At 41.2% G+C, this 19,397-nt stretch overlaps 1 protein-coding gene across 2 annotated transcripts in view; it reads left to right on the top strand.

Moving 5' to 3' along the window:
* eva1aa (eva-1 homolog A, regulator of programmed cell death a) overlaps positions 1-19,397 on the top strand; it is a 74,959-nt gene that overhangs the window by 33,407 nt on the left and 22,155 nt on the right. For both annotated transcript variants that reach the window (XM_078275017.1, XM_078275018.1), the window contains one exon: positions 2,060-2,203. In XM_078275017.1, the coding sequence (XP_078131143.1) occupies positions 2,060-2,203 (144 nt within the window). The remainder of the gene's footprint in view (positions 1-2,059; positions 2,204-19,397) is intronic.

The raw sequence follows: 19,397 nt of genomic DNA, 5'->3' as shown, positions 1-19,397 counted from the left end.
CGTGTGAGCCAAACCTTAACCAGCCTGTTCTCCCTACCTGTCTGATCTCTCTGTCTCTCTTTGGGGCCCACCAGGGCAGACAGTGCGAGAGACCAGTGTCCACTTTCAAAGGCTCATCTCCTTGTGTTGTTTTTTTGGGGTGAGATGGAACGTGGGAGCCTGTGGAAGGCATCCGTGTGGAACCCTGACCCATCCACATTCCCACAAGCCTCAGCGGGAGGTTCTTCCAACTTAATTAGCGTTCCTCACACCTCAGTTTGGGGTGTCACTGAAGTTTGCGTGGTGGAACATAAAATACTGATTCAACTACAGTTAGTTAGCTAGTTAGTTAGAAAGTTTGGTTAACAGAATTTGCAATGTTTATCAATGAGTTTGCAGCCACAGGTTTTGTCTCTTTATAAACACTTTTATTAGATTAAACTACTGATTTTTTGACTCTGGAATGTTTTATCTCCAGACCCCTCTGCCAATGTAGTAAATAAATTGAAAACATAATTAAGCATCTTATTTTCTAGAAAATGTATTGTGATTATTATTTTGGCTAAAATCATGCAGCCCAACAATCCACTCCTTTCCAAACAGATCATATACCGTGGTCTGTCTCTGGCTGTCTTTAAGACAGAGCTGAAACGAATGGTTGATTGATCGATTTTATGTCACCAGAAAATCCATTAAAATCTTTTGTTTGAAAGTACCACAACATTGCTGGTTCCAGCTTCTCAAATGTTAAGATGTGCTGCTTTGATATGATATAAACTGAATATCTTTGGGTTTGGCACTGTAGGTTGAAAACTAGTCACTTTTCACTATTTTCGGATATTTTCTAGAACAAACAATTAATTGATTAATCAAGAGAATAATAAGCAGATGAACTGATAATTACTATTATCGTTTGTTGTTGTAGCCCTATTTTAAAACATGGGCTTGTAAACCTGGTTTTCTGAGCTCTAAATAGTGAACTCAAACATTTGCGAACACAGCATGGCGGCTTATCGTTTCCTGTAGTCCTGTTATTAATATGAGAGATAAAGGAAGTGAGAGCGGAAAAAGGAAAGAGAAGAGCCTCATCTGTCTCGCCATGAGAGCTGCAGAACAGAGGGTCTGGAGGAGCTGGCGGCTGCTTAGGGATGATGTATGAATGTATGTTCTCCACACACACACACACACACACACACACACATTGGATCAGGTATCCTTTTAGACAATGTGAGGCCCCAGTAAGGTCTCTGTGTGTGTGTGTGTGTGTGTGTGTGTGTGTGTGTGTGTGTGTGTGTGTGTGTGTGTGTCCGTGTCCATCTCTGTTGTAGCTGACAGACTTATGTAGTTCTTTTGTGCCTGAAGTGCTACTTGTCCATCAAACACTCTCATATGTGCAATATATTCAGTATAATGAGAATATAAAGTTATGTAGACTTTGTTTCTGGTAATGCATCGTATATGGATGAGAGATTTTCTAATGTGTGTTTATTAACTAATAAGATAAATGTTTGGAGACAAAATATGTAGTGACTCATTAATTTGAGGTTATAAGAACGAACAAGGATTTGATATGGTAGTTACATAGCTGGGGAGAGTTTACAAGCAGCCGTTGATTTATAGAGACATTTCTGCTAAGAGATTCTATTCTTTTCTCTTTTGGGGAAAACTTTATTGTCCATATTTATTTTATTATTATTTATTTCTTGTCTGTAGGCTACTTTACAACTCAGAAAGATCATATTTACATTTTTGTATGTTAAGTTGACCGCTGTAAAAGACTTTGGTAGAAGAACGTTTTTCAATTACAGTAACTGTAATGGCTGTTGACTTAGAAAATAACTCAAATCATCTAAATTATTTGCCAATAATGTTTTTGATTGACTAATGGAAATGAGTTTTCTTTCTAGGAATTAATATTTTTATGGAGCATCAAATAAAGCGTTATCAGAAAAGGTATAGAACCAGTAACAGTGACCCCTCTTTTGATTTATAATTAGCTACAGCTTTATCACTTTTCCTCAGTCTGGATGTCTAATAATAATTCAATACTTCCCCCCACCCCTCTCCATCTTTCTGTCAGATTGCCAGTCGTCTGTGGCTCTGCAGGTTCTGACCGCCCGCTGCCAGGGAAAGAAAAGCTGTCTGGTTCGAGCCTCCACCAGAGACTTTGGAGACCCGTGTTACTCTGGCACCAGGAAGTACCTCAGTGTCATCTACACCTGTGGTGAGTCCCCATGCACCCTTACTGAGGGCTTAATTTTCCTACCACCAGGAGGTGATGTTCACTCACTGATCAGTTTGACTTAAATCTCTTTATGATGTTTTAGCTCTGTGTTTTAGAATTACAAGCTCTAAAATGGGCTCTGTTATACTCCGAAAAGAATAATATGTATTTTTAAGGTATGATGATGATGCTATTGGGTGCACACTTATAAAGATCTTTCTACCAGTTAACAATAAAAGGTAATATAGGACTGGTGCCACTAACTGTATTATGGTAGCCTCAGTGGAACTATTGTGTCCTGGCTATCATTTATATTTTGAAGTACTTTTCTATTTACTTTGAAATTAAATTTAAGGATTTCATTAAAGGGACAGAGTGTCATAATTACATTTTAGAATATAATGCTTTCTGAAAGAATGCAGGGTTTGTTTTTTTTGACAATTGAAGCAGTTTCTTTAGTTAGACTGAGCTCAAACATGAAGTTCAAAGCCTCTAAACTTATTTTCCATGTTCAAGTCACACCTCCAAAATTGAGTTAAGAAAAACAACGTTGGCGTAGTATCTTCTGTTTTGACTTTTCGTCTGTGCGGATGAGGGAGAATGATGGTCTTCCTTTTTATCTGTTCCCCACCCCTGGGCTAATCCGGACCTGTCAAGGCTGTAATTCATTAACCACACACTTGACACACACTTGAGACACACACACACACACACACACACACACACACACACACACACACACACACACACACACACACACACACGCTATCCAGACACCTCTAGCACCAGGAATTGCTCAATCAGCACCATGACCTGGATCCTTTACACCACAATCAGTGGCATGTAGACCCAGATCCAGAGCAGGACCACTGTTACGTTTGGCATTTCTATGTGATTTTTAAGTTTTGATTTTAAAGACCGGATTTTCTGAGTCGCTTGAAAATCACTATTATGTGCCTCATAGGACTGTAAATGAATCAAATCCTGTGTGCATCCTTGCATTTCCCCCTGTCCTTCTTCTACAGATCTGTCCAATGCTTGAATTTGCAATTGGGCTGAATTTTAATTCTTATGTTCTGATCACACTTTATGGCTTGTTTATTGTCTGGTTTTGAGGATCCACCACCCTGAGTCCTTTGTCTCCAACTGCTGTGCGTTTGTCAGATTGTAGTCCATCCATCCTGTGTCTCAGCAGCAACCGGTCAGCGCAGACAAGAACACATATACAATGTTTATGGAGTCATTTGGCTCTGACTGACCTCCCTTATCTGTCACTGATAACACAGCGTACTCTCCTAACAGCTCTGGTTGGTAATTGTGTGAGATATGTAGGGTATGTGGGATGGTGTAAATGTTCAACAACGTGCTGTGAGGGGGGGGAATTGGTTTTCTGCGCTGTGGTATTAGTGGAGAGGGTTAAACGTGAGTAAATCAGTCTAGCTGCTGTAGACATGAAGTCACTGGTTGATCCAGGCTCCAGCAAAGTAGTAATTTGGGGGGATCCTCTTTCATTGGTGGTCGAGTGTATGTAGGATTGACCCCATTTGTGTCAGAGTAGAGGACGAAGGATGTCTGTCTGCACATGATTGGGGGTTTGTGTGTGTGTGCAATGTTTGGTTCCAGCTAAATTAAAAAGTGGTACTTACAGAAAGTGATTGATAGCACAAGATTTATGGACTTTTGGAGGTAAACATGATTTTGGTTTGTTCTAAAAACCCATGAAGTTAACTTTGAGTGTGAATGTGTGTGAGTTTTTGTGCCACTAAATGGGTAGCATAAACCACGCTGCCTGAAGGAGGTGTTAACCCACTTAAAATCTTTACCGTCCCTGTCTAAGTGCTATTTTAGGGGCTTTTGCAGCCTGCCAAGAATAAAATAATTGCATGTGTGCATGAATTTGTGTCTAGGTTGGTGTTTGGGTGCACCGCACACACACGCAGGTATGAGTAAATGTTTGATTCACATTATGAACTCACTATCGGCTTCGGGTTGCCTGTAATTTATAAAGCCATCAACCCTTCAAACTCCGGCTTCTTCCTCACACAGCCCCAGGAGTGGACTTACTTCTGAGCAATAACACAGCAGCAAATGGTCCATAACCTGCCATCAGTCTCCCGGCAGATCACACACACTCCGCACAGCCGCCACTGTCAGGCTTCATTTACATCCAACTCCCTCTGGAGGAAGTCCCTATGGTTTGTTTGTTTGTCAAAAGAAGTACTTCAGCCAGGAGTCCGATCACAGCTTTAAATATTTGACAACTCTGAAGTTTAAAATGTGTTGCAGCAACGAGTTCTGTCTTGCAAATTATTTATAGGCTAAACTTGGAAACATTTACCCTCAACTGTTGGAGATTGATGAATGAACCTGCTCGAGGCACTTTCTTCAAAAAGCAAGGTTCCAATAATATGGCCCCTTTGAAGTTTCTTTCTTGTAATGTGTTGGTTAATTTGTCAGGATTTAACCTATGCCTTTTTTAAGCTGCAGGAATGAAAATGTATAATAATTGATAAAAAAAAGTTCAGTTCTGTCTGATGCTGTTTGACTAGTGTAAGCGTGTCTTTTGGATCATGTGTAGGAAGCGTCCTATTTATACAGCTTGCTCAACCAGACCTCTGAGGCCTGTTCTGCAGCCCCACAGCATCATCCTTCCTCTGCTTTGTGACTTAAGAGATACAGCCTGAGGGCATCCTGAATCTGTATGTGCTTTTTTGTACCATAAAGCACAGCGATATAACTTTAAACTCCATGTAACAACATGTGATTTATGGATGTCCAAGCTGATCAGATCATATCCAGCAGAATCTTTCTCTTCTCCTTCCTGTGTCAGTCCCAGACACAGGCCTCCCTAAACAGAGCGCAGTTCTTTTCCTCCCCTGAGAGATATTAAAGTTTCAGACTTTATATCAAGGCCTCTCTCCTAAACTTCCCTTCAAGGCTTTCCCTCGAGAGCGTTCACTGCGGTGTAATGGATCACCCTGAACAAGCCACACAGCCTCTTTTGAACCACACAGAGCAGACTTTCAGGGGGATAAAAGGTTATGGAAAGCCTAATGAACAGGTCTAATTGCTGAGGAGGAAATGGATTAATTGCGGCACTTAGCTGGTTAAGATGGGGTCTGGGTTTGGAGAAGGGGGGTTCGGTGGAACAGACATTTCTAACCCTGGGGTTGAAACCTCAAAATGGAAATAGGATCTCTAAAAATAAATCCTAATGAAAGTATAATGAGTCCATTAATTAACACATATAGGATATATGTGTTTTCAAATAGACTGCCATTACTATGGCTTTTGGACCAGATTTAAAAACAAAGCTATGCAGCTTTAAACTGACTCCGCCAGATGGATTGCTTCGCATTTGCTCGGCATATCCATCTGGGAACTTTCCATTGGAGAACTTTTGGGAAGGGGCGAAAATACTGGTTAGCTGATTGGATAAACCATCTGTCTATCACTAACCTAACTCTGCCAGATAGCTCGCGAGATCAGGACGGTCTCACGAGGCTAATTTTCTTCACGACTAGCGGAACCAGTTCATATATCAAACTCTTGCCGAAACCAGTCGGGAGAAGACCAAAACCATCTTTTCCTCCGAGAAAAGCCTCCAGTGCCGTTTTTTTGCTCTTCTTTCAATGAAGGAATACTTTCTAATTCGGATAAAACTTGTGCGATAGCTACGCTCATCTCATCCGTGGAAGCCGCCATGTTGTTTAGACTGAACAGTCGCTTCTCATTGCGTCACACCTAAACCCGCCTCAAAACCAACGCTGATTGGTCAGTCGTTTGGCGAACGGCTCCAAATTTTCTCTATCTCAAGATGTCAGACTGATCTGCGAGTGGAAAACTGGAGCTCGCGAGATCAGGACGGTCTCACGACGCTAATGCAGCTTAGCTGCTGAACTAACTTTAAACTTATGGAGTCAACCATTACTACAAATAAAATATGACGATTCTTTTGACAAAGTAGTCTTATCTTAAGGTCCATTTAATAGCGGTTCTGTAGCTTTTGGTCAAATCATGCATCTTTATCATCAGATGGATTTTGCTCAATCTCCATGAAAACATAGATGTTTAAATTTAATTTAATATGATGTGTTTGTAATAACGGACTCACCAGTCAGTCAGGGAAACATTCACTCATCACATTTAAAAAAAACAACAACTATTATAGACTGTGCTATTTCTGGGCCTGTTTTGCTTGTTTCAATTTCCACACTAAACTCGACAAAAAGTCATTTCGAATTTGATCTTTTAATGTTGGAGTTTTATAGAAAACAAACGTAATACTATTAGATTTCTGGTGGCTGTCAAAAGTCACTTCATAAGATTCACTAAAATATAATGCTATAATTTCCTTTATTGTCCAAGCTGGTTTAAAAAGGAAATTTTCCCTCTTCTATTTTCACCAATTGTCTAATTTTTCCGTCGTCTTAAAAAGGATATTGCAGGAGCTGGTAACACTGTAGAGACTGAACTGCAGGGGACTGACAGAGGTGTGGTCACTGGACTGTGGTGTTTGTAATGGACACAATCCGAGTAGCAGAGGCTCTGTCAGCCCACATGTGGCTCGTGGGGGCTGATTTAGATGTAACAGGGGAAAATAGAGGAAGATAAAGATGTAATTCAGAAGCTTGAGGGTTTGGATTATCCCAATTGGTTATACAGACATACACACAGACGCATACACACAAATATACATGCACAAAGATACTTGAGGCACACATGTGACCGCTGCAAGCCACACACTCGTCCAGCTCCCCTGCACACATTCATGTCATTTTAGCAGAGGAGACTGTGGGAAAGATGTTTATTTTGGCCCAGTTGTGTGGAACTGCCGTCCAGCCAGGCAGGCAGTAGCTGCTGCTGCTGCTGCTGCTGCTGCTGGGCCCTGTCACTTTCCCTTATAGCTCATACTATAGCTGCAGGACTGGAGGCAAAAACGTACTCAATACTGTGGACAGTTAAATGAACATTTCTTCCAGTATCTCTACTCTGACACATACAGTACGCAGGTTTGCACACATAGTTTGTTAATGACGGTTTTCAGGTACATTTCTAGTTTCTCAAATCAGAGAAATTTGAGTTACAAATTGATGTATTACATTATTGAAGTCTTTTCTATCAAGATCAATCTATTAGAGTGGATTTGTTCCCTTTTTTTACAGTTGTTGTGGCCGTGATTCTCATGAGAACCTTTATTGATTGAGTGTGATAAAAACAAAACTTACTTTTGGTTTATAAAGCAAAGACAGTTTTTTTTCCTTCAACCTCCCTATGGACTTATTTCAAGACTGTATTTCTCAGGAAGCTTCATTTCAGGGTTGTCAATGCTGCTTGATTAGATAATGTACAACTTGATTGAAGCAGCTTCCATGAAACAATAGTTAAAAGAAAAAAATCCTCGGCAGGTGTGGCTCATTTTAATCAATCATTGCTGTCCTAATGCCAGCCATGTCCATTTTTTACTTAATATGTTGAAGTTGTACCTTGTTAGCCAAAAAGAAACAATGAATTCTTTGAGAATGTTTTCACCTGAGTGCACACAATCCTACAATGTGCCTACAATCCAATTGTAACAAGTAGATTGTCAATCACAGGATGGAAAGGAAATGGCCTGACTTCACCCTCAAATACTTTGGTGGTAACGTCAGAGGATTCTGGCTCTCATTGCATCATTATGACCCACCTCACACATGGATTTATTAGGGTGAAACCAACCAAGAACCAGAAAAAGGTGTTTTGAAAACAGTCTTTGACCCAAGTGTGATCCGTGGTGTGTCTGATTTTAGTGAGTGGAGAGGCAAGCAGAAAGGAATGAAGTGGCCTCTCTAAATGCTCCCCAGCCTCGTAGTATAGACCTGACTCTGCAGAAACCCTGCATGGATAACAGCCGCAGCTGGCACTCTCAGGAACACTGCTGCGAGAAAACACACAGCATGTGACCTCAGCTGACCTGTGTGTGTGTGTGTTGCATTAATAGTGGTAATGGTTGATCCAGCCAATGCCCATAAAAGGCATTGAGTTTGATTGGTACAGTATGATATAATCTCTAAAGTCTGTAAAGTAACTAGCTGAAAGTTGAAGCCACCCAGGGTGTGGTCTCCGTAGCAAGACGAGTAACATGGAGGGAGTTGTTTGGCGGGAACACACTGTCGCTGTGGTGATTTGCTGACACGACGGGTTGTGGGACTGTGCTTTGCCAGCATATTCAGTCAGCTGATGTCTGGCCCTGTGTCTCATCAACATGCATCATCTGGTATCTGTTGGCTGATTTGGCAACATGTAGCACAGCACACACACATTGGTACAAATGCGTACAAGCGAATAAAATCACACCTTCATTCTGGTAGTGTTTCCTGCATACATTACAAATCTAGTTTAATACCCAGCCGATGTGGTCATTGGCCCTGAGGGAAGGTCTGTAAGAAGGTTAATCAGATTAAATGCACCTTGAACAAAATGGACAAGGTGTTAAATTCCCTTTTAAGTCCTCACAGCTTTGCTGTATTTAATTTTCTCGACTCACATCTATGTTGTCTTTTTCGCTATGCGTGATCGGTGTCTGCAGTCTTTTCCTTGCTCTGTCCCCTTCAATGTTCTCCATTTCCTTGTCCATGTCACCCTCACAACTTGCCTGCCTTTCATCTCATCTGTCTTCCTTGTTTTTCTTCTGTCTCCATTCTGTCCACCATTTCCGACAGCGATAGCCTCAAGGTTAGAGCTGGAAGTGGACTGGTTCATGTCCCTGACTATCTGAGGAAAATATAAATTTGGGCATGGGGAACGATTGAGTTAGTATATAGTTCCTTGGAGAAATCCACTGAACTGGTAACTGCTTCCCAAGATGCTCAGAGTTTTATTTCAGGTGGCAGCTCCCTTGTATAATTGTATGTAACACAACCTAATCTGAAGCTAATTCTACAGTATAGGCTGTTGCACTGTTTAGAATCTAATCTTTTAAAGTCTTCTTATTTTATTTGAAATAAAATGCAAAAGACAAAACTGTAAACATAAACTAGACTGTGTGACGCTTTGATTCCACTATCTACAGACTGCTTAGTAAACACAGGAGAGCGACAACAGAGAGCTGTACTGATACAGACAGATAACACAGGTGACTGCTGCATGATACTGTAGGCGCAGAGCCAACTTTCAGTACTCTGAGTATGATGAACTCAATTCAAACCTTGGGGGTGTTCAAGAGGCTTATCCGTTCTGTTGGCAAATGTCAAAATGTGCATCATCACCTGAAACACAAGATAAACCCATGCAGTGATAATACTGTATCATGTTTGTATGTGACAAGTTTCAATGGTTCAATCAATGAGGACCAGTGGTGCAATAGAACTGATTACTCAAGTACACATTTGAGATACTTTACTCTAGTATTTCCATTTCCTACTACTTTATACTTTTATTCCTCTACAGTTCAGAGGGAAATACTTTTTACTCCACTACATTGATTTAACAGTTACAGGTACTTTACAAAAAGAATGTATACAAAACATGTGATTAGCAGACATGTATAAAGTACTACAGACCCATACTTGAGTAAAAGTACAAGTGCTCTATCAAAAAAGTGACTTGAGTAGAAGTTGAAGTTAAGCACCACACTTAAGTAGAAGTACTAAAGTATTCAACATTTTTTGTACTTAAGTATTGCAAGTAGTTTATTTTAAAATGTACTACTCAAGTACTGAAAGTAAAAGTACAAGTATTGTGTTATGTAGTTATTAAAGAAAGCAGTCAAAAGTTTGAATATCATATTGTTTATATTATGTCAAATGTTTAGCCAAGGCTGTAGCCAAAGGATTTAACAAATATTAAATATATTATATTAAAAATAACAAATATGAACAAATACTGAAATAAAATGTACAATTATCACACTGTGCAAGTAAAATGAACATCCTCTCCAGCACAGTAACAATTATAGCCCCAAAAACCGTATCACACACTAGCTAGTAACGTGTGATGAACAGGGAAGTTAACAACCTAGCAAAATACAGATAAACCAACAGCTTCACATCACAGGGTAAAACGGTTAACATTCAGTAGTATGGCAGACTGAAACAACTCAGGAATAGCTTAACAATAGCTAAATAGAAAGAGTACAAACTTACATCGTCTCTGACTTCTGAATAGGCGACCGTAATGAAAAGAAACACGAAGTGATCTCGGGGATTTCTTAGGTAACTAACGTAGCCGTAACTACACACACTGTAACCTACACAGACAGGAATTCACAACAGTAACGAGTAACGATGCAGCGCATAAAAAAATGTATCGGAGTAAAAGTATTAAACTCATCGAAAATATGTACTCAAGTAAAAGTGGAAGTAGGAGAAAAAAATAATACTCCAGTAGAGTACAGATACAGCCTTTTAGTACTTAAGTACAGTAGTGAAGTAGTTCTACTTAATTACTATACATCTCTGGTGATTAGAATTTTTATATTGTAGTATTGCTACTTTTGCTCAAGTAAAGAATTTGATTACTAAGTTTGCTTATAAAATGTCTTTGACTCCTTGATGTTGAAAGGCATGTCCTAAAGTATCAGCATAGTAGATGCTAAATTTCTACTTGTTTATGGTTTTTATTCTATGGTGGATGTATTTATTGTAGTCGTTGCTAAGTGTGTTATCAGTGGCATGAGGTAGAGATTTGTACTTTTGAGTTAATTAGTGATTATTTGATTTTCTGTTTAAGCACTGTAGATTTGCAGAAATGCTCACGTTATCTTCATTGTGCAGACAGTCTCATGACATTGCAGATAAGCAATGTCTATCTTCCCTCCTGTCTGTCCTACTGTCTCAATACTGACCACTCAGTCTGACCTGGCCTCTGTGGCACTTCTAGTGAGGCTATAGGTCTCATTGGCACTGGTCTGTATGCGAACAGGGAGAAAGCTGGCCTCTCTAATGATCATTTTGGGGTCTGTCGCTCTGCTGCCGCTAGTCAAAGCCACTTATGTCCCTGTAACCGTTCCAGCCCCCAACATAGGAAGCGCTTTCCAGAGCAGAGGAATGTTCTGCGTTTGGCTTTAGGCTGTTTGTCTGCTTTAGAAATGTAGTATAATAGGAGCATGCAGTCAAGTTCACATCCAGTCATGTTTGCACACAAACACATGCACAAACATACACACTTTAAAACAAGCATAAATGGGTTATACTCTGCAGCACAAACTGAATGCACAAACACTGTACACACAAACATCACAACATCTCCCCCTCTCACTCCAATCCTGTGGTTTTTTACTTGGCCTGTTTTCCCAAATGAGCAACTGCTTCTTTGTTGGGCTGGAAACTGCAAAATAGGCAAAGCTCTGGACAAGAACTGGCTGCCAACTTTGTCGGCTTCACAAAGTCGGAAACTGTGTACACTACTGTTGTTGTGTCAATCTGCTCTCACAGCGAACACAACTCTCCACTCTTTTTGTGATGATCTATCGTTCTTGTTTTCGTTTGTACATAGAGTGTGTTGAATCGGAGAGATGAGTGTGTGTGTTGGGGGGGGGGGGTAGACTAATGCTTTCCAGTCTGTGGCTGGTTTCAGTTTTCCTCCTGCGGTGGACGAGGACAGAGTGAGAAGGAGAGAGGAAGGGAGAAGGTAGAATTAGTGTGTGTGTGGGGGGAGGGGGGCATGCAGGATACATTTAAATGTCACTGTAGGTCCACGCAGAGAACGGTGTTCTGGGTAACTATAGGTCTCAGAGGCTCGCAAAGGAGTCAACGTACACACCTCCCAAATATTTCTGCTTCAGCTTCATTTACAATGACATGTTTTAAACAACAACAGTAGCCGGGGGGATGCCTTTATATAAAAACATAATAAACAGCACATTCTTTCTATCTAATCCAGCTTTCTTGTTTGAATAGTCAGTTTACTAAAATAAGTAATTTTGATTTGTGAGTATTGTATTTTGACAATACAATTTTTACAATTCAAGTCCCTCTGTGTAGTTTTTGACCCTTAGTAGCACCACTGAGCAATGTTTTCAAGACGGGGGTCCCTGTTTGGTTTGAATCACATGCACGCACACAAGGATGCACACGCGCGTGGCAGCACAAATCCTGCTGACGGTTTCAGGCTCTACCACCGATCGACAGTTCGCAGCAAAATAGTGCCGAAAAATAAAGCAATGCGCCAGGAGGAAGAAGACTAATCTAGCAAACGCGGGTCTAAACGATGCAAGATTTAATATGTTTGAGATATCCGCTTTACAAATGTTTTATGAGAAAGAAACACTGAATGTAAATATCATTTTTATTATAAATGTTTGTTTACAAGATAACTCCACAGCATACCTTTTAATTAAATACATTTCGTTTTACCCATTTCGATCCAAATTGTAGGGAACAAAAAGCACATTCTCTCTCTCTATATATATACAGTCATGTGAACAAATTAGGACACCCATGCTAAAGTTTTGGAAATTGATCTTAATGCCTTAATTAAAAAAATGAGGAAAACTCCAACCTTTAAGGACGCCAATTTTGTTTTTGAATGAATAATGTATCGTAAATAAATAAATGTTCTTCCTTAAAATACAGGGGGCATAAGTAAGTACACCCCTATGTTAAATTCCCATAGAGGCAGGCAGATGTTTATTTTTAAAGGCCAGTTATTTCATGGATCCAGGATACTATGCATCCTGATAAAGTTCCCTTGGCCTTTGGAATTAAAATAGCCCCACATCATCACATACCCTTCACCATACCTAGAGATTGGCATGGTTTTATTTCAGTTAGCATAATAGCTGGTTTGATTTGCATTGAGAGATGATTTTATGGAAATTACCCCATTGTTTTTAATTAAGGTATTAAGATCAATTTGCAAAAGATGATTTTTTTATTCCTCTTTTTAGCTCTGAGTGTCCAACAAGCTGATTGGTTGATCCAACTGCCTGTCAGGAAAACAAATTTGGAAAACCGCATTCACGATATTCGCAAATTTTCTGGTAAATCAATCAAGAAAATGTGTGGATAAAATACCCGACAAATAAATGCACTTCTCTATAAAAACCCAACATTGCAATCAAGCAGTCCTGCTCATTGATGTGCAACAGTGCCCACAATGGCTTAATTTAACCAGAGATAACAAAGGGGCAGATAGGGACAGTGTGAAAAACCCTCTGACAGATTTATATTGTCTCATGGCATATATGGTCATATGGCCCAACCCGACGGCGCACGCTGGCTTACATGCAGCCATGCAGGAGCAGCATGTTCCAGCTCTTACAGACCACAGTCCCTGGTCTCCAATCTGAGCTGAATGAAATTCTCAGGTCACATCCTGGAGCTGCACTCTTTTTCATCTCTCTCTCTTTTACTCTCTCTCACACACACTCATGCATACACACACAGCCCCCTGCTCCTCCTCCTCTTTTCTGTGCTCCTTCCCCTCCCCTTCCTACCTCTCTGTGACTGCTCACTCACTCACACAGCAGTGTGCTGTGTAGGTGGACACTACATGCCCCTGCTTCTGTCTCCCTCTCTCTCTCTTTCCCTCACGCCCTCCCTCACCACCTCATTCTCTCTCCCTCGCTCTCTCCTGCTGTCACATTCCAGTTGTCTAAAGCCGGGTTTAACTTTCTCTCTCCCAGAGAGCAGGAAGGAAGGGAAAACTAAAAGAGGAGAAGCATTAGAAAAGCCTTATTCTCTCTGGATGAGAAGAAGTAAAGAAGAGGGAACTCTCTTCATACTCCATTTGGCTTAAAAAGAGGGAAGTCATCCTAAAAGAGCTTACCTTCATAAAGGGGCTTACTCTTTTTATTTTATTTTTTATTCCCTCCCTTCTTCTTTTTTTTCCTTTTTTGGGCTGTGCTCTCTTATTGTGGTCGGACCCACAGTGGACTATTCACGTGAGCGCTTGTTTTTACAGCGAAGCTAGTCCCAGCTCTCCTGGCGGGACGGAGAGGGGGAGGAGGGAGCATTGTTTGACAAGACAGACACACAAACACACGCTCAGAGAGAGAAAGTTACTGCCTGGACCTCGGAGGATTTTCCATTCAGCTATGTGTGTGTAAGTGTCACTTCGTCATCTGTATGAACACACTGAAATCTCCCTGTAAATCTGTTGTCTGGCTACTTTTGCCTGTTGGTTACTGTGCTACAGTTGTGAGACTTTTGTGTTATTTGAGAAGTGGGATCATCCCTCCTGTTGTCCATCTAAAAAGCTTTAAACTTTGAATCTTTAAAAGTAATTTTCTCTGCATATTTAATCCGTCACAAGAGTTTGCTTCGCCTGGCGATGCACTGCAGGAATGTCACTGCTGTCTCAGCTCTCGCTGTTGAGGATGTGAGAACGTAAGAGCGGATACAATGGTGTGAGTGTGTTATTTATTTGGAAGATGGTGTGTGTGAAACGTGAGGGAGGACACAAGTGCTCAGGAGCTGAGTGGGAGACTTGCCAGGTTGACTGACTGGATTAGACTCTGACAGGGAACTGCAGGGTTCACGTGTGGACAGATAAGGTAACAACAGTGTGAGATCACTTAGATACAGACAACAGTGCACACACATGCACATGACAAGACCGTACCTGACACCCCACTCAGTGTTGATACCTTTAAAAGGAACTGTGAAAATAATTTTTCATGTATCCTCCTCTGTGTGTGTGTGTGTGTGTGTGTGTGTGTGTGTGTGTGTGTGTGTGTGTGTGTGTGTGTGTGTATCTCCATAGATGGTCAGTGTTGTTTCCCTAATGAGCTGCTAGTAGAGAACAGGCTCTGCTGGCAGGAGTTTGATTCCACTGTAATTAACCACAGGGTGCATAATAAAGTAAAACCAACAGCAAGCGGCAGCGAGGCATTCACACAATGCAAATACTGGTGCTGACTCAGAGCAGGCAGCAGGGTTGAGCTCACTGAAAAGATGTCACTTAACTGCTTTCATTATCGGTTAATCTGCTGATTAATTTCTTCCTTAATCAATTAACCATTTTCTCAATGAAATATCAGAAAATGATAAAAGGTTGTCAACTTGCAGAGCCCAAGATGACGTCTTCAGATCTCTTGTTTTGTCCGACCAGCCCTTCAAAACCAAAAGATATTCAGTTAATGAACTAAAACTGCTTGAAAAATGACTGAAATTATCAATTATCAAAATAGTTGCCCATTAATTTTCTGCTGTTTGACTAATCACATAATTGACTTATCATTTCAGCACTTATCTTTTTTTTGCTGCATGTCTAGTCTTATTGGTTTGAAAATATTTGTAGGGCTGGGTGATGTGATGAAATCTATATCCAAATCCAATCAAAATGTATTTATAAAGCACATTTAAAAACAACAACAGTAGACCAAAGTGCTGTACAATCAGAAAAAAACCAAAATATAGAAAGAACACAGTGAACACAAAAATAACAAAAAGACAACATTTTAACTGCAAAATGACAATAATACAGAAAAGCAACTATTCTAATAGGTCAATAGCCTGGGAATAAAAATATTTTTTAAGACAGGATTTGAAAACAGGCAGTGTAGGGGCCAGCCTAATATGTAGAGGCAACTCATTCCAGAGTTTGTGGGCTACTACTGCAAAGGCGCGGTCTCCCCTGTGCTTCAGCCTCGATCTATATCACAATGAAATTAAACAAATTAGGTCGTAAAAGATTCACAAGAGAGCCTTTTTTGAGGTTATATTTTGGGCTTTTATTACCTTTTTTATTATAGAGCAGCTGGAGAATGACAGGAGAGGGGGGAGGATGACATGCAGCGAAGTGCCGTGGGTCAGATGCGCACCCCAGGCCCGGGCCAAGGACTCAGCCTAGAGACCAGCTAGAGATCTCCCCAACAAGGGATTCTGTAATTCCATAAATTCTGTTTATCTTCATATAACAATCAATTAACTGAGCTGAACCAGGATAATCAGCCTCATCTCGGTGTAGAGCAGATGGGTTCCTTTCTATCTGACGCTAAACTCAAAACATGTTCAATGTTTAATCCGCACGCACAATTGTAGCAACGTCTCCCACAATTCAACTTGTTTTTTTCCACAGAAGCCTGCCTTAAATGCCGGTGGTGCATGCCCACCACCTTAATGCATGTCAGCCCTCGTAAACAGGGCTGAGAAACCCAGCGAGCTGCTTACACCAGACAATGGCGCAGTCAGTTCCTGGGCTCCAAAATGACAAAATTGCTCAGATGGCTTCCTGTGTATGTGTGTGTGTGTGTGTGTGTGTGTGTGTGTGTGTGTGTGTGTGTGTGTTGTGAACATGTTCATACAGTAGGCCTGTGCTCCTGCCTCCCTTTTTGCAAGCGTGTAAGTGTGTGAGCCTGTTAGTGTGTGCATGCATCCACACCTACCTCTCCCTGTCAGCCAGGTTTCCCTGTAATTGACACGTAGCCGTTCAGCTGTAGCGCCCGTTTGCAGTGTCGGCCTGGTCCCTCCCAAACCACAAGGGACTCTTTGTTTGTAATTCATGAATTAGTGTGTGGTTTGGGTTACGAGAAAAGAGGGGGGGCCAGAGGCTGACGGAACAGGAATAAGCCCAGCCTGCTCCAGCGCTCATTTTCATTAGCTGGATGTTAACTTGTTTAAAATGTCAGATTAGCAGTCTGGATGTCCTCTGGAGATGGAGGGGACAATTGAGATGACAGTAGAAATGATTAATGGGGACGATGAATGGTTGTCCGTTTCTCCTCCTTTTCATCCCCACACAGAGATGTGACATCATGTTTACAATGCTGTGATAATCTGTGTAAATCTGTGTCCGGCCATCAGATAAGGCCGACTGCTCAGAACAACAGACAACAGAAAGTCAGACCTTCTCGTTTCCTGTCCCTTCATCCTTATAACATGGCATAGCTTCATACCCCCCTAATTGGAGTGCTCTTTCCACCATCCATTGGCTTCCTTTTGCTCTTTTTCATCAAGTGGTTTTATTTACTTTGTCTAGTCTGAATGGAACCTGGCACTGTACTAAGCTTTGGCCTGGTTCTCTCACAGTAAAGCAAAGCTCTCTTTCCTTTCCAACCCCCATCTTTTTTACCCTTGATTTGATTTTTTGTTATCCTTTTCTTCTCTGTTCTCTGTTTTTGAAACTCAGCATGCATTCCTAATGGCTTCCGTTCTTCTAGAGGGGTGTTTTCTTTTTTCCTTCCTTCCTACTATTGCCCTTCCTTCCTTCCTTCCTTCCTTCCTTCCTTCCTTCCTTCCTTCCTTCTAGAACAAGTCTTGCTCTAAAAAACACAAGTCATTTTAAAATGTAAGGGGAGGTGAAGGGGTCTCCTGATAGCTGAAGCAGATGTGCCCCCCCCAAAAATAACTTCCTTGCATTCTTCAGCACCAACATGCAGCTGCTTGCAGGGGGTGGTGGGGTTCTCCTGTCCCCCATATCATCCTATATTTCCCCCCCCCCACCACCATCTCAGTAATACTTACTGTATACATCCTCATCACACCATTATCTGTATGGCTTTGGCCCACGTTCCCCCCCTCTCTTTTGCTGTCTCCAGTATCATAGCTGCAGGGACCCCCAGTCTTACTTATTATACACCATAATTCTCTGTTAACAAGCTGACTCTACAGACCATAGTTCTGCTTCCAAAGGGTAGAGCCTTTTACTTTATAGTTCATCTACAAGAATGTTTCCTTTCCTCTTGGGCCAATTCTCTGTGCTTTAAAGGGAGTCATTTATCTCCCAGTGAGATTGTGGGGGTAAGTCCCCTGGATCCTGCTAGATTTGAAAGGTCAGTGAGATGGGAGAGGGAAAAAATGCCCCATGGTCTGTACACATGGGAGCACACACAGATATGAACACCTGAGGATCCAAAACACACATAAGTCACGATGCAGCAGAGAAACAAAGCCGGAGAATCATTTATCCCAGAGTTCTTTATTCCCATTAACACATTACATACATTGTCTGTGGATTGGATTTTAAAGCCCCCCCTCCACTCACAAATATGTTTTGCTTAATATTACTTCACTTGAAAGTTTGAGCTACGCTGTGCAGAATGATGCATGTGCCGAGTTTAACACTAGAAGAAGTTTTCACATTCATCTAATAAAAAGGGGACTTTGCATTGATAACAAAAGCATTACAGTAGATCGGTAGTTGCAGTATGCACTTATCCAGACAGCATGTGTGTGTCCAGTTCATGCTCAAGTCTGGAAGATGTGCACAGTGCCAGATAACTTCTTGAATGGCTTTATTCAACAGGCTTTCTGTTTTTTTTAGTTGCCCTTTAGCAAGCCATGCTCACCCAGGAAAATTAATTTTCTCTCTAAGGCAACCTGGTCAGGGTGAAGGATGCTGCCCCTTTGTGTGCGTGTGCGTGTGCGTGTGCGTGTGCGTGTGTGTGTGTGTGTGTGTGTGTGTGTGTGTGTGTGTTTTTGTGCTGGCCTTAGAAGAACTTTCACAGTAGTCCAGTTAAATAAACCATTGCACCATGAGCGGAGCTAAAAAAGACCAGTGTTGAGGTGCATACCACCTATGTGTGTTATGTCAGTGTTTTGCCAAAGGTGTGTGTGTGTATGTTTGCTCACTTGCCTGTACGGCCAGGTTTGTGTGTATAAGATGAGGGTCAAAAAGATTGATGGTGTTTGACTCTGCATGTATACTGGAAGTTGTGACAGTTTAAAAGTCAGTGAAGGGGTAAACTGTTCTCTGACAACGGCAGTAACTACGCAAATGGTTTCTGTACACATGAATACAAACAGGATTGTTCAGAATTTTCTTTTTTGATTCAATTTTATAATCTTGTATTTCTCTAAAACAAAGTGTGTGAAGAAAATTACAGTTGAAGACTAAATCCCTCATGTTTTTTTGCCATGCAGTGATTTCCTGTTTCAGTAGGTGTTGGTTCTGGCCAGAACATATTACTGTTGGATTTGGTAAAAGAGGTAATGCTGCTGTGTTCTCCTCGTAGGGGATTGGCATGGAGTAGCATGTGGTGTGTTTTACAGCCCTCCCTTCTCCTTTCCCTCTCCTCCCCCTCAGCTCACCCTTCCTCACCCCCATTAAACTCAATTTGTTCTAAAAGAGGGAAGGATCGCTATGAGTCCAGCAACATGTGCTGCACGGACTGAAGAAGGCAGAGAAACTTGATTTAGAGGAGGATTTAGTGGCATGTTAGAAAAAAAGAAAGGGCTGTTGGCTCAGAGAAGGAGAGACATTTACAGTATAACACATTTCAAGTAGTTAATCATCAGCATATAGTTTGAAATGTATGAACCATTGTTGGCGT

This window comes from Sander vitreus, chromosome 18, assembly GCF_031162955.1.
Source record: "Sander vitreus isolate 19-12246 chromosome 18, sanVit1, whole genome shotgun sequence".
Taxonomy (NCBI): domain Eukaryota; kingdom Metazoa; phylum Chordata; class Actinopteri; order Perciformes; family Percidae; genus Sander; species Sander vitreus.
The sequence above is the reverse complement of the archived record's forward strand: the minus strand, read 5'-3'. Positions and strand labels throughout refer to the sequence as shown.